The sequence below is a fragment of the Stegostoma tigrinum genome, chromosome 13 (genome assembly GCF_030684315.1).
Source record: "Stegostoma tigrinum isolate sSteTig4 chromosome 13, sSteTig4.hap1, whole genome shotgun sequence".
Lineage (NCBI taxonomy): Eukaryota > Metazoa > Chordata > Chondrichthyes > Orectolobiformes > Stegostomatidae > Stegostoma > Stegostoma tigrinum.
The window spans coordinates 71249741-71264524 of NC_081366.1; the positions used below are offsets into that span (position 1 = coordinate 71249741).

The following is a 14784-nucleotide window of genomic DNA, read 5'->3' on the forward strand; positions in this document are numbered from 1 at the left end:
AGATAAATATGATTGCCCCGAACTACATTCGGAAAATCTCACGATTGTATCAGTTCAATGCACGATGATCTCATGAAAATGCAAAATTGGAAAAACCAGTGAGAAATGACACATAATGCTCCTTCACATGCATTATCACCAAAAATTATTTACCAGCAGATAGCTTTGAATCCTGTAATCAAATTCTCCAACAGGTAGATGCACAGTTACCTAAGGGTCATCTTCAAAACAGTCTTCAGTTGAGATTCCTCATTCAGCAAATAATGTGGAAAGCATACAAGATTCTCAGATTTCTGAGGAGGAATCTTCGGTATTGCAATAAAAATATCAAAGATATAGTTTCCTAAAAAATCAGTTCTCCAGTCCAGGTTGTGGAGGATCTTATGTGGTGATATATATAAATAAGATTGAAGTGATTCAAAGATATGCTGCGCAAATTAGTGAAGGAAATAAACTATTGTCAGATTCTTCAATGGGAATCACTGCGGTAAAGGAGAGTGAAAAATGGACTGACCATCTTCTAGAAGAGATGGATTGTGCTGGTGAGAATTGTCAGAAACAAGTGGTTGGTGACCGCCAGCCATGGCAGACATCAGGTTGCCATCCACTCAAACTGCAAATGCCATTTATTTTCAAGCTAGCATATCAATAATCTTACCTCGAAAGTGCAATTGACAATGGACCAATCTGCAGAGCAAAATAGTCATGTTCCATTGATTGAAATTGTCAAAGCCTCACTTCTAGATTCTAGCCATTTATAAGGTTTTCATTCTAAGGACCACTATATAAACAGGTTGAACCTGGTCTGATGACTGCTGTCAGTATAAATGTTGGCAGAATACAGATGCCAGCCTGTGACGCTCCTGTAACCGCAGGAGAAATGTCCTGCAAACTTTACGCACATCATTAATTTTTTTTTCCGTCTGCGCCTGATGAGTTTAGAATGGCTTGGCAAGAGCAAGCTCTGAGGGGATCCTGAAGCTTCCAGTTCACAATTTCTCAAGCAACATTATTCTGTTGTTGAGGAGCCTCAAGGTGGACTAGTGCAGAGAAATACTTAGATCCAAGCCATGTCAAGCCTTGAGCTCAACCATGTATCTTAATCACTAGAGAAAACAAACCAGCTTCTTTAAGGTATAATTAGTCAAACTGGATGAATTCTTTGAGGGAATTCCATTACTTCAAGCACATTTTGAAGCAAGGATTTTTTTTCAATAGATTTAATACAATCTCAAAAGGACTCAAAGACCACATTTGTTTTGGGTAGCCATTAGATTTAGAGCTTTGTTGGTGAGCTGTGATTAAGCAAATGCTGCAATGAGACATATATGATTGGTCATGAAAGACATTTTTTTGAAAAGCTCTGCTCTGTCACTGTGCCTCAGGATGGACAGCAACATTTCACCTAAATGTAGTGGTTGTATGTCTAAAACAGTCATCCCAAAACTCAGAATAATAGTTTGCACAGAGTGAGTTTAAATGGGAAAAGTGATGGTCTCATGATGTTGTTGCACTTGCAATTCAGAGAACCAGTTAATGGCGAACCAGGTTGAAAAAAACAAATAAAAATGAAATTAAAAGATGTGAAGGTGATGAGACTATTGTCAATTTTTGTAAAAATCCATCTGGTTCACCAATGTCCTTTAGGGAAGGAAACTGCCATCCTTTCCTGATCTGGCCTACATGTGACTCCAGACGCACAACTATGCGGTTGGCTCTTAACTAACCTGTGAATATGGCCTAGGAAATGGGGAGGAAATGGTCTAGTGGTTCCACTGCTGCACTGCTAATCCAGAGACCCTGCTAATGTTCTGGATATCCAGGTTTGGATCCTACCATGGCACCTGGTGGAAATTCAATTCAACAAGAAATCTGGAATTAAGAGTCTAATGATGATGATGAATCCATTGTTGATTGCCAGGAAAAGAAAATCTAGTTCACTAATATCCTTTAGGGAAGGAAACTGCCATCCATACTTGGTCTGGCCCATATGTGACTCCAGATCCATGGACAATTAGGGAAAGGCAATAAATTCTGTCTGGCATCTGATGCCCATATCCCATGAATGAATAAAACAAAAATCATTCACTTTTATCAAATACTAGAAAGGGAGGAACAAAGAATGAAACTGGATTGACCACTTGGAATTCCGTCCCTACAGGTGTTGTGAGTCTTCACGTAACAAGGGGACTTCAGTGGCTTGAGAAGACAACTCAATAGATCTCACGTGCAACTAGGGATAGGCAATAAACAGCCAGCAATGCCTACATCCTATGAATTGAAAAGGAAATACTAAGATGGCTGTTCCACAATTTGAATTCAACTGCTGAACTTTTTTTGTCAACAAAAATCCTTTAGAAAATTAAAGTCATGATTCTTACTAACACTGATCTTTTTGTGACTCTAGTCCAATAAATATAACTGACCTATAACTAGCTTGGAACCAGCTCTTTCCTGATAACTAAGGATAAGGGACAATAAAAAACAACCATCTTGCCATAATCTACAGCCCAGGAAACAACCAGAAAGAAAACAGACAGCCAAATAAAATTCCACAGGGAAGAAACTTAGACGAAAACTTCAGGCTCTTTTTTTTGTTGAACGCAATGAAAGCACTGACTAAAGTAATTTATTTCAACTCTGCTGAGTTATTTTGTGAGTTAACCTTTTTTCTCTGTTAATGTTATTTTGACTTCAGTGAAGAATCAGTTTATTCACAGTTGTTCTCACCTAAAGTTTAGGCTAATTACAAGAAACAAAACCTAAAATATTCTGTAGGTCAAACTATAAATGCCATCCAAATCCTGAATAAAGTTCAAAGAGTGGAACATACAAGGGTCAGTGTTATTTTAATTGGATGAAAAGAAGTAATATTGGGTATGACTTATATCAGCATTACTTCGTAATTTAAAAAGGAAACAAGTAATAGAACATAGTCTTACTAAATGATCCAATTGAGCAAGGGTAAACTTGAAATAAAGCAAACTAAGAACTAATTAAAATCAATTACATGATGATATCTTGTTGACTATACAAGTTTTGAATGGCCTCAGAGCCAAGAATGAACATCAAATAGACCTCTCTAGGACAATCTGGCAGAAAGAAATATAATTATGGATGAGGTGGAAGTAGGAAGAGAGATTCTTATTATGAACCCCACTCATCCTCGATTCTGGGTAGCTCGGAAGCGGAATGACAAGTAAGCCCCTGTCCTTCCTCTTCTCTCCTTAAGCCTCTCTTGAGAAGAAAGAATTTGAAATTGTTTGTTTAAATGTTCAGGGCATCCTAAAGTGCTTCATGCTAAAGGACTGTTGTGATGTGTGGGAAAAGACAGCCAATTTGTATCAAGCAACACCCCAGAATAGAAATGAGACAAATGATCAGATATTACGAAATAACACGGTGTAGAGTTGGATGCACACAGCAGGCCAAGCAGCATCAGAGGAGCAGGAAAGTTTGACGTTTCAGGTCGAGACTCTTCTTCAGAAATGGGGGAGGGGAAGGGGTTCTGAAAAAAATAGGGAGACAGGGGGAGGCAATGATAGAGGATAGATAGAGGAGAAAATAGGTGGAGAGGAGACAAACAAGTCAAAGAGAATATTATGATGTCTTTGTAGGACAGACTAAAACAGTGTGCAGTATATTGCGAATCAACTTGAGCTAAACCAGATGGAGATACAAATATCTATGTTTGTATGACGTGTAGATCTATATCTATATGGTATACAAATTGCCACAAGAGTAAGTTTTCACAAACTTTAACCTTAATAATGTCACTTAGGGACAGGTGATGTTCACGATATTGGGGGGAATTCCTCTACTTCTCTTCAAACAGTCTCATGGGGTTGTTTTTGTGTATCTGAGCAGAGCAAAAAGAGCCTTGATTTATGGTCTCATCTGTAAACAAGGACTTCTTTTCAGATGCTGCACTTTCTTAGGACACAAAATCTTCACAAAGCAGTTAGCAAAGGAGACAATGCAGGCCTCCTTTTGAGATAAACTACATTAGAAGAAAAATTGTGCATGCTGTACCTTTCCTTTACCATGGAGATTGCAATATAATCATTTTCTTTTACAGATATACATTATTGGGCTGATCGCAGACAGAAAATTCCAGCACTTCAACGCTGTTCTTGAAGCCTACATTAAACAACACTTCAGTGCCACCTTGGCTTATAAGTAAGTTCCACTGTTGTCGCTTGAAGTGCTATAGCTTTGCTTTTAATTGGGTCATCCTTCACTGTTGCAGGAGAAAAATGTGACAATTTGCAGCCTACAGTTAGACCAACAAGATGTTAAAATAGTGTTGAGCATCTCCCTTCAGTTAGGTGAGCACTGTTAATAAAAGTAAACTGTATGGTCTGAATATTTACGACTGCTATTAAAATAGCGTCGTGAATGAGTACATAACATCCTCTTGATCGAGTGTAAATTGAGAGGAGCACTTCATGCATCAGAAGGAGGTCAATGATTATCATGTGAAAACAGGAAGTGTGAATATGTAGCAGTATGTAAGGCGTGGCAGGGCTCACCTAGCCAAAACCCCACCTTCTGCCTCCCAAAGACTTACCAGGGATTGAGCCTATGCATACTGGCTGCCCTGCCCAGGGAATCTTTATTGGCCAAAGGTGAGATTTCCACTTTGTACCTCACACCCAGCGACTGGCCAGACAATTGGATTGGGAGCAGTGGCCACATACTGTCACCATATTCTAAGTTCTGGAGCCAGAATGGAGGGGAGTATGTGCGACCTCACTTTTGGGATGAAAACGGAAGCTCAGGGTTGGACGACAGTGGGGGATGGATAGGTATTTGGTGGAGAGAGAACTGGGTGGGGAAGTGCAGAGCAAAGGAGACTTTGGGAGGGTGCCCAATTGGGAAAAAGAGTGAACGAAATGTTCCATATGCGAACATCAGAATCCCAAGTGTTGCTGGGAGCAAATCTAAATGCTTGTACTGAGAAGACTACAGTTCCTTCCCCTACTATTACCACTGAACATTTTGAGATCTGAGTCAGTTATTGATGGTGATTATAATGCGCAAAGCCAGACACTCTGCTCCATCCTGAATACTGTCACATGGCCCCAGTGACCACGGTACCCACTAATACATGTAAAAATGTGCAAAGATACTAATGGGTCATTCAGTCATAGAACATAGGAATAGGCCATTCAGCTCCAGGAGCCTGTTCTGCCATTTATCCTGTCTGATATGGAGCCTAACTCCATATAACGGCCTTCTGCCCATAACTTTTAGTATCTTTGCTTAACAAAAGCTTACCTACCTCTGATTTAAAACTAACAACAGATCTAGCAGACCCTTGAGTCCTCTCCACCGTTCAGTAAGATCACAACTGATTTGATTGTAGCCTCTACTTTTCCCCTGTAACCTCTGTGACTTCCTTGACAGTCAAAAAAAAAATTTTCACTTAAAAACTACTATCACAAGGAGCATTACAGAATGAGAGTGAGACTGGTCTGATGCAACGGAAGCCACATTTTGCTCAGAGTCTCACCATGCTATGGATGAGGATTGGATGCAATTGAAACAAAGGAAATTAATGTTGAGAACAATTGAAAGGTAGAAAGGAATGAGAGAAGGTCACATGAATAAATGAGCAAGGAATAACAGGTAGGCCACTTGATCCTTCAAGCCTGATCTTCCATTCAATAAGGTCACGATGATCAGATTTTAACTTCAACTCTACATTCCTGCGTGCATACCCCTTATAACATTTCATCCTCTTGGTCTTACAGAATCTATTCCTCTCTGCCTTAAAAAAAATCTAAATATTCTGCACTTATTGCCTTTTAAGTAAGGGAATTCAAAAATAATCACAGCAGAATGTTACTTCTCCCATCTCGAGGGGAAGGCGATGGCAAAGTGGTATTATTGCTGTACTGTTAATCCAGAGACCCAGATATTATTGCTGTACTGTTATTCCAGAGACCCAGCTCATGTTCTGATATCTGGGTTTGAATCCCACCATGGCAGATGGTGGAATTTGTATTCAATAGATACCTGAAATTAGGAGTCTAATGATGACTATGAACCCATTGTTGATTGTTGGAAAAACCCATCTGGCTCACTAATGTCCTTTAGGGAAGGAAACTGCCATCCTGGCCTGGTCTGGCCTACATGTGACTCTAGATCCACAGCAATGTGGTTGACTCTTAACTGCCTCTGGGCAATTAGGGATGTGCAATAAATGCTGCCTGGCCAGTGATGCCCTCATCCCATAAATGAATAAAGGATCACTGTTTTACGTGGACAACTACTAATTTTTAAACTGTGACCCCTCGTTTAGCATTCGCCCACAACAGGAAACATCAGAACAGATTTTCCAAAAGCCAGGCAGTCATCTTGTTACTGAAGGTATGAATTGCACGTGGAATTCCTGACACAGGAATTTTCCAAAGGAATTGCTTGGGAGGTTGACTTTTCCACTGCTCACTTTCTTTACGCCTTGAACCTTCTGAAAGTCTCTGTTTAAATCAGAGACTATGGACCATTCCCATGAAATTAAGTAAAATAGTTACTGAAGAAAAGTTAGATTAATGAATCCAGAGTCTAACTGCCAAGTAGCTATTAAACACACCTCATGGTTAACACATACGATCCCCAGACCCTGCCCTAATCTGAGCTGACCTGAACCCTCAGACCGGACACATATCCTCCCCACCCAACACCAGACCCAGTTTCTCCAGCCCACCCTAACCGACCTTAAATACTAACCTGCTTCCATGCATCCTTGCACGCTGGCACCTTACTTGCGACCAGTTGGCACCCTACTCAATTGGCACTCCACCAAGCCCCCAGTAGAACCATACATAGGTGGCACCCTACTCCTTCTCCACTTGGCGCCAAACCCAGTCAACACCCGACCTCTACCCATCCGCCATCCTATCATCTGGCAATGTAGCCCTCCCCAGCTAGCATGCTACATACTTGGCACTCTGGCCCTCTACCCACTTGGCACTCTACTTATCTGCTCGCTGTCCTCCAAAGTGTCTTGCATCTTACCTCCCAGCCCCTACCATCACGATTACCTTGTGTCGTTATATTTTGGCAACAGCTGTCACAGTAACTTATCAGGACCATTTGAGGGTCAGAGTACAGCAGCTGCCTGCTGTGAAAAGAGCACATGGCTTGCCTTCCCCTGACTGCCCTGTGCTATGAAAGAGCTGTCACAATGGACCTATAGCTTCACATTTCCTGAAGGAGCTCTGAACATAGTCTGTTCTCAGAAGTGCAGAGCTCCCTTCTTTAGGTAAAAAGAAGGGCAGGAGAAGCAATCTGCATGGGATTGTAACTCACCAGAAAATCTGGGGCCATCCTGTTCATGTCCATTTCATCAGGTCTTGTCAGGATTTTATATGTTTCAATCAAGTCACTTCTGGTTCTTCTAAACTCCAAAGATACAGGCCTGGCCTGTCCAGTCTTTTCTCTTAAGGCAACTTACTCGTTCCAGGCATTAGTCTAATAAACATTTTCTGAATTGCTTCTAATGCATTAATGTTCTTCCATAAGCATGGTAACCAGTGCTGTGCGCAGTACTCCAGATGTAATATCACCGATGCCCAGTATAACTGAAGCATAACCAACCTACTCCGACATTCAATTCCCCTTGCATTAAACCATAGAATTCTATTAGCTTTCCTGATTACTTGCTATACCTGCATACTAACCAGTAATTCATGCATGAGGACGTCCAGATTACTTAACATCTCAGTTCTGCCACCTCTCTTCATTTAGAAAATATACTTCTTTTCATATATTATTTTTGCCAAATTGGACAATTTCACACACTATACTCCACTTGCCAGATCTTTGCCCCCTCACTTAACCTATCTATATCCCTAGATAATAAAGTGTGAAGCTGGATGAACACAGCAGGCCAAGCAGCATCTCAGGAGCACAAAAGCTGACGTTTCGGGCCTAGACCCTTCATCAGAGAGGGGGATGGGGTGAGGGTTCTGGAATAAATAGGGAGAGAGGGGGAGGCGGACTGAAGATGGAGAGAAAAGAAGATAGGTGGAGAGGAGCGTATAGGTTGGGAGGTAGGGAGGGGATAGATCAGTCCAGGGAAGACAGACAGGTCAAGGAGGTGGGATGAGGTTAGTTGGTAGGAACTGGAGGTGCGGCTTGAGGTGGGAGGAAGGGATGGGTGAGAGGAAGAACAGGTTAGGGAGGCAGAGACAGGCTGGGCTGGTTTTGGGATGCAGTGGGGGGAGGTGATGAGCTGGGCTGGTTGTGTGATGCAGTGGGGGGACGGAACAAACTGGGCTGGTTTTGGGATGCGGTAGGGGAAGGCTTCTTATGTTCTTTTCAAAACTCACTGTCCTAACCATTTTTGTGTTGTCATCAGATTTAGCTACCATCTCTTCAATCCCTTCATCCAAATCATTTATACAAACTGTAAAAGACTTCCGGCTACTGCACCAGTGCCGGTGGCATACCGCTTGTGACAGCTTGCCAGCTTGAAAAAAGGCTCACTTATTGCTGATTTCTGTTAACCAGCCAATTGACTATCCATGCCAATGTGTTAGCCTCTACCTTTTTAGTTTCTACAATAGCCTTTGATCTAGCACTTTATCAAGTGTCTTCTGGAAATCTATTTATAATATAGCCACTGTTTTCGCACACTCCACAGCACAAGTCACTTCCTCAAAGGACTTCAATAAGTTACTTAAACATAACTTTCTGTTGGCAAGAGCTTGCTGACTCTGCCTGATTGCCTTGCACTCAGCCAAGTGCCCTGTTATAATGTCTTTTATAACTTCTAACATTTTCTCTATGAAAGCATGGCGATACAGTGGTTCAGCAGTTAGCCCTGCTGCCTCACAGCGCCAGGGAACTGAGTTCAATTCAACCCTTGGGCAACTGTGTGGAGTTTGCACATTCTCTCTGTGTCTGTGTGTGTTTCCTCTGGGTGCTCCAATTTCCTCCCACCATCCAAAGATGTGCAGGTTTAGGAGGATTTGTCATAGGAAATTGCCTATTGCATTCAGGGATGTGCAGGCTAAGTGGATTGGCCATAGGAAGTGCTGGATTGCAGGAGTGGGTTGCGGTGGGATGCTCTTCGGATGGTTGGTGTGGACTCAATGGACTGATTGCCCCACTTCTATGCTTTCAGGATTCTATGACAGAAGGAAGTCAGTTGTATACATGCAAATGGATGGGGGAATGGGGTTTATGGATTGGGGAGTATGTTTTAGGGTGATCAGAAAGATTAAATAACAGAGAGTATGTGGTGACAGGGGAGCACAGCATCATAGAACATAGAACATAGAGCATAGAACATTATAGCACAGTACAGGCCCTTCGGCCCTCGATGGTGTGCCAACCTGTCATACCAATCTCAAGCCCATCTAACCTACACTATTCCATGTACGTCCATATGCTTATCCAATGACGACTTAAATGTACCTAAAGTTGGCGAATCTACTACCGTTGCAGGCAAAGCGTTCCATTCCCTTACTACTCTCTGAGTAAAGAAACTACCTCTGACATCTGTCCTATATCTTTCACCCCTCAATTTAAAGCTATGCCCCCTCGTGCTCGCCGTCACCATCCTAGGAAAAAGTCTCTCCCTATCCACCCTATCTAACCCTCTGATTATTTTATATGTTTCAATTAAGTCACCTCTCAATCTTCTTCTCTCTAATGAAAACAGCCTCAAGCCCCTCACCTTTCTTCATAAGACCTTCCCTCCATACCAGGCAACATCCTAGTAAATCTCCTCTGCACCCTTTCCAAAGCTTCCACATCCTTCTTACAATGCGGTGACCAGAACTGTACACAATACTCCAATTGCGGCCGCACCAGAGTTGTGTACAGCTGCAGCATAACCTCTTGGTTCTGGAACTCGATCCCTCTATTAATGAAAGCTAAAACACTGTATGCCTTCTTAGCAGCCCTGTCAACCTGGGTGGCAACTTTCAAGGATCTGTGTACATGTACACCGAGATCTCTCTGCTTATCTACACTACTAAGAATCTACCATTAGCCCTGTACTTTGCCTTCTGGTTACTCCTACCAAAGTGCATCACCTCACACTTGTATCAGACTGAGTTGATGCCAACCCACAATTTGGAGATGTTGGATGTGGAATTTATTTGATCTCTTCAGTGCTTCACTACTTACTATTTATCCCCTCAATATAAAGGATGGATGCTGGATGTTCTGATACTTCAGGCTTTTGCTTTCATGTGTTGAAGCTGATCTTGAATGCTTAGCATTGGGGCATTATTCCGAAATTGTTAGCATTTTGTTTGTGTTTTCACTAAGATTGGGAAGTATGCTTACCCTGGATAAACCATTAGTCTGAAAAAAAAGTCTCTGCAAAACTTAGTTGGAAAAGCTTCTATTGTCTTTTGCACAGCATGATTCCCAACAATTCCTTTATCTGGAACTTGCTTTTTTATTATGCGTGATTTTACCTTTGTCAAGTTAATTATTACCTTACTGATCTATGTATATTGCTCATATCAGGAGTTTGGGGTCCCTGTTGAAAATTCTACAATAGGTACTCTATTTAATTCAGAGGAATCAGTCAGCTTGTAAGGAAACTAACTGGTTAACTTTAATCATTCTGGATTCCCATTTGTACGATGGTAGCAGAAGGAACGTAATGGCTAAACTCATTTATGATCTGGACCATGTTGACCTTCATTCTATCAGCAGACCAAATTAACAAGAGATAAAGAAAGTTTTTGTCTGAATCAAAAACTATTTTATTCCACAATTAAAGCCCATTGTGTAGAGCAAGAAGAATGATCAAGGACTGAGTTCAGATTTTAGCCTATGAATTAGGCAGCTTCAGCCTGGAAATTTCCACTTGTCATCCATTCCTTTGGAAAAAGTATCACAAATATTGGACCTCTGTTCTGATCAGGCTCCTGTAAAATGGAATTGGGTTTGTTACCCTTCCTGATGCGGACTGGAGCTGGCCACGAGGATGCTGATTGCTGAGGCAGTGTGTTTATAGAGGACCTTGTTACAGTTGCCTTCATAAATATTTGGCCCTACAGCCCTTCAACCTCACATCGTCTGTCCTTCTATCCATTGCCAATGAACCTTTTTTTGCCAATCCATGCCAAACTGTACTCTTGCCCACCTCCAATGGTTCCTGAATGCAGCTATGCTGAACCTTGCCCGGACCCTTTGTCATTACACTCTCCCATTATAAACTCACCCATTATATGGGCAGACCACAGGAGCTACACAGATGTGAAACAGGATTAAATTTAAAATATCAATTACACATCACTTTATATAAAAAAGTCATTCATGAATGCCATTTGAATCCGTTCAAGGACTTAATTTTTTCCAATTGCATAATAATGGCACTTAGTCTTTTTGTTGTCCTTTTTCAACTTTAAATTAAACTGTTAATGTACAAAATCACCCTCACTATGATAATAATAGTTTATGGAAAGCAGACAAGCATTAATAACATCATAAATACATCATGTATGGTTTGGTCAAGAAACAACAATTGAAATTGCTACAACAAGCAATTTTTTTCAACTTTAAAAGGTGAAATGAAACAGTTCTTTTTCACATTTTAGAGGACACTCCATTCAAATAACTTGGTAGCCTGGCCATCCATTACACCTCATCCATCCTTCAAAAGTATTTAAAACTTCAGTTAAGAATTGTAACTCCCACACTACACAATTAGGCCCTTGCTGCAGCAAAAGCAGGGTCTGTTTAAATTTAGCACAGAGTTCAAATGGCCCTGTTGACTTCAGGCTTCCCACGTGTGGAAGTCATATCCATGCCCTGATAACCAACAGTAACCACCAATGTCTCTATAACTCCATTTAAAAAATCAAGCTTCTTTGTTAAATCAGTGCATCTCACTTTGATATAATGATACAAAATAAATAATATGCCACACTGCCTTAATCAGTGTTACTTCTTACATTATTTTCATTTCCATCTTAACATAGAAAATAGTAATAGTAGTAGGCCATTCAGCCCTTTGAGCCTGCACCACCATTCAATATGATCAAGGCTGATCATGCAGTTTCTGCACCCCATTCCCATTTTCTCGTCACACCCTTGATCCCTTTAGCTTTGAGGGCCATGCCCAGCTCCTCCCTGAATGTATTGTACAAACTGGCCCCATCATCTTTCCACAGGTTCACAGGTTCTCTGAGTGAAGAAATTCTTCCTCATCACAGACCTGAATGGCTTACCCTTTAATTCTTAGACTGTGATCCCTATTTCTGGACTTTCCCGACATTAGGAACATTTACTCCACATCTAGCCTGCCTAGTCCTATCAGGGTTTTATATATTTCTTGGAGGTACCCCTCATTCTTCTAAATTCCAGTTAGTGCAAGACTAGTCAATCCAGTCTTTATTTGTCAGCCCTGCCATCTCGGGAATCAGTCTGGTGAACATTCACTGTACTCCCTCAACAGCAAGAATGTCCTTCCTCAGACTAGGAGACCAAAGCTGCATACAATATTCAAGCTGTGGCCTCACCAAGGTCTTGTATAACTGCAGCAAGCTATCCCTACCCTTATACTCAAATCCTCTCGCTGTGATGGCCAGCATGCCATTAGCATTCCTCGCTGCCTGCTGCATCTGCATGCCAACCTCCAGCAATTGTTCCACCATAACACCCAGGTCTCGTTGCACATCACCTTTTCCTAATCTTGTCTTATTGTCTGTAGTAGGTTACCCCGTGGTCTTTTATCATTTTCCACCTACTTTTAAAGTTCACTGTTCTTGTTGATCCATAAATTCTTTTGGCGTCTGCTTTTCAATTTGTTATACTCTCACAGTCAAACAGAACTGAAAGGGGGTCTCCAGTATCTTGTTAAGGGTAATCTTTTTAAATAACTGGCCTATCCAGTAGGGCCTGCAGCCCAATGGTATCAATGTGGACTTCACAGGCTTCAAAACCTCCCCTTCCCCCACTGCATCCCAAAACCAGCCCAGTTCTTCCCCTCCCCCCACTGCATCCCAAAACCAGCCCAGCCTGTCCCCGCCTTCCTAATCTGTTCTTCTTCTCACCTATCCCCTCCTCCAACCTCAAGCCGCACCTCCATTTCCTACCTACTAACCTCATCCCTCCTCCTCGACCTGTCCGTCTTCCCTGGACTGATCTATCCCCTCCCCACCTCCCCACCTATACTCTCCTCTCCACCTATCTTCTTTTCTCTCCATCTTCGGTCCACCTCCCCCTCTCTCCCTATTTATTCCAGAACCCTCTCCCCATCCCCCTCTCTGATGAAGGGTCTAGGCCCGAAACGTCAGCTTTTGTGCTCCTGAGATGTTGCTTGGCCTGCTGTGTTCATCGGGCTTCACACTTGGTTATCTTGGCCTATCTAATATTGTTAGTTTGCAAGAGAAGTAACTCCCTAGGAAAGGGATTGATCACTTCACGCTGAGTGTGTCCTGTTTTTTTTATCAACCCGCAGGAATATTGATTTGCTTTAAAAAAATCTGTGTATGAGAGACAACTCTTTATGCAAAACTGCTTTGAAGAAAAAGTAGCTTGGAAAATTGTTCACAGATCCATTACATTAGAAGGACAGGTTAGTAGGATCATTAAGAAGGCACACAGGGCACTTGCCTTTGTCAGTCGTGACATAGATTAGAAGAGCATGGATATTGAAATGGAGCTGTACCAAACTTTGATTAAACCACAACTAGAGCATAGTATGCAGTTTTGGTCACTGCACTGTAGGATGTAATTACACTGCAGGTACTCCAGGATGTTGCCTGGGATGGAACATTTTAGCCATGAAGGGAGCCTGCATAGGCTTGTGCCATTTTCTTTAGAGCAGAGAAGAACTGTGACAGGAGCTGATTGAGGTGTCTAACGTTATGAGAGATATGGACAAGGTGGATAGAAAGCAGCAGTTCCCTTAGTTGCAGGGTCACTAACAAGGATGGAGTAATAGTGAGGTGAAGAGCAGGAGGTTTAGAGGGGATTTGAGGAAAATCCTTTTCTCTGGAGACTGGTGGAAATCTGAAATACACTGCCTAGGAGGGTAGTTAAGACAGGAGGCCTCATAACATTGAAAAATTATTTGGATAAGCACTTGAAGTGGCATAACAGTGAAGCCTATGGGCCAAGTGTGGGAATGTGGGATTAGTGTAGATAGATTGGTGCAGACATAATGAAACAAAGGGCCTCTTCTGTGTTATATAGCTCTGAAAATGATATGGCTCAATGGCAAATATTATGGAGGTGTCACAAGGTAACTGGAAAGTTCTATTTAGCTATTCATTCTACGTGACATTGGCAGACCCCAACGACAATTCTTCTAAAGCTGATTCCAGCATTTTTACTGATTCAGAATTACTTCCTACATCCTGTTCTCCTTTGGGTTAGAATTTCTTGTTATCAGTTTGACATTATCGTTTTGCTAATTGAACTGTACCATCTGTTCTCTGATCACTGTTTAATCCGTTTTAGATCAACTCCTGTATGAATAATACATTGTTTCATTAGCAAAACTATGCTTACTCATTAACTTTAAGGATTTAAAAGCCCAAGTGTTTGCCATCTTTCGATGTGCCGGCTTGTTGTTCATCTCTATAGAAATTTGAAGACTTGTGAAGCTCCCTTGTGTCTGACTCCCCAGAATTGATGATTACTCAAGGTGTAGTGAAGCCTATAACTGAGCAGTTGCAGTGAGGCTTCCTAAAAATTTACACCATGTTATACTGACATCCAACTATGGCTTATTGATGACAAGCAAGCCTCCCAGTTGTAAAACTGGTTTTGAGTCCCAGCCCAGAGACCTGAGTACACCAT

General features: G+C 41.7%; 1 protein-coding gene across 3 annotated transcripts in view; it reads left to right on the forward strand.

Annotated features, from left to right (window-relative positions):
* The window catches only part of LOC125458253 (dedicator of cytokinesis protein 2-like), a 604879-nt gene that overhangs the window by 176389 nt on the left and 413706 nt on the right, over positions 1-14784 (forward strand). For all 3 annotated transcript variants that reach the window (XM_048543364.1, XM_059650772.1, XM_059650774.1), the window contains exon 21: positions 4079-4179. In XM_048543364.1, coding sequence (XP_048399321.1) covers positions 4079-4179 — 101 coding nt within the window. The remainder of the gene's footprint in view (positions 1-4078; positions 4180-14784) is intronic.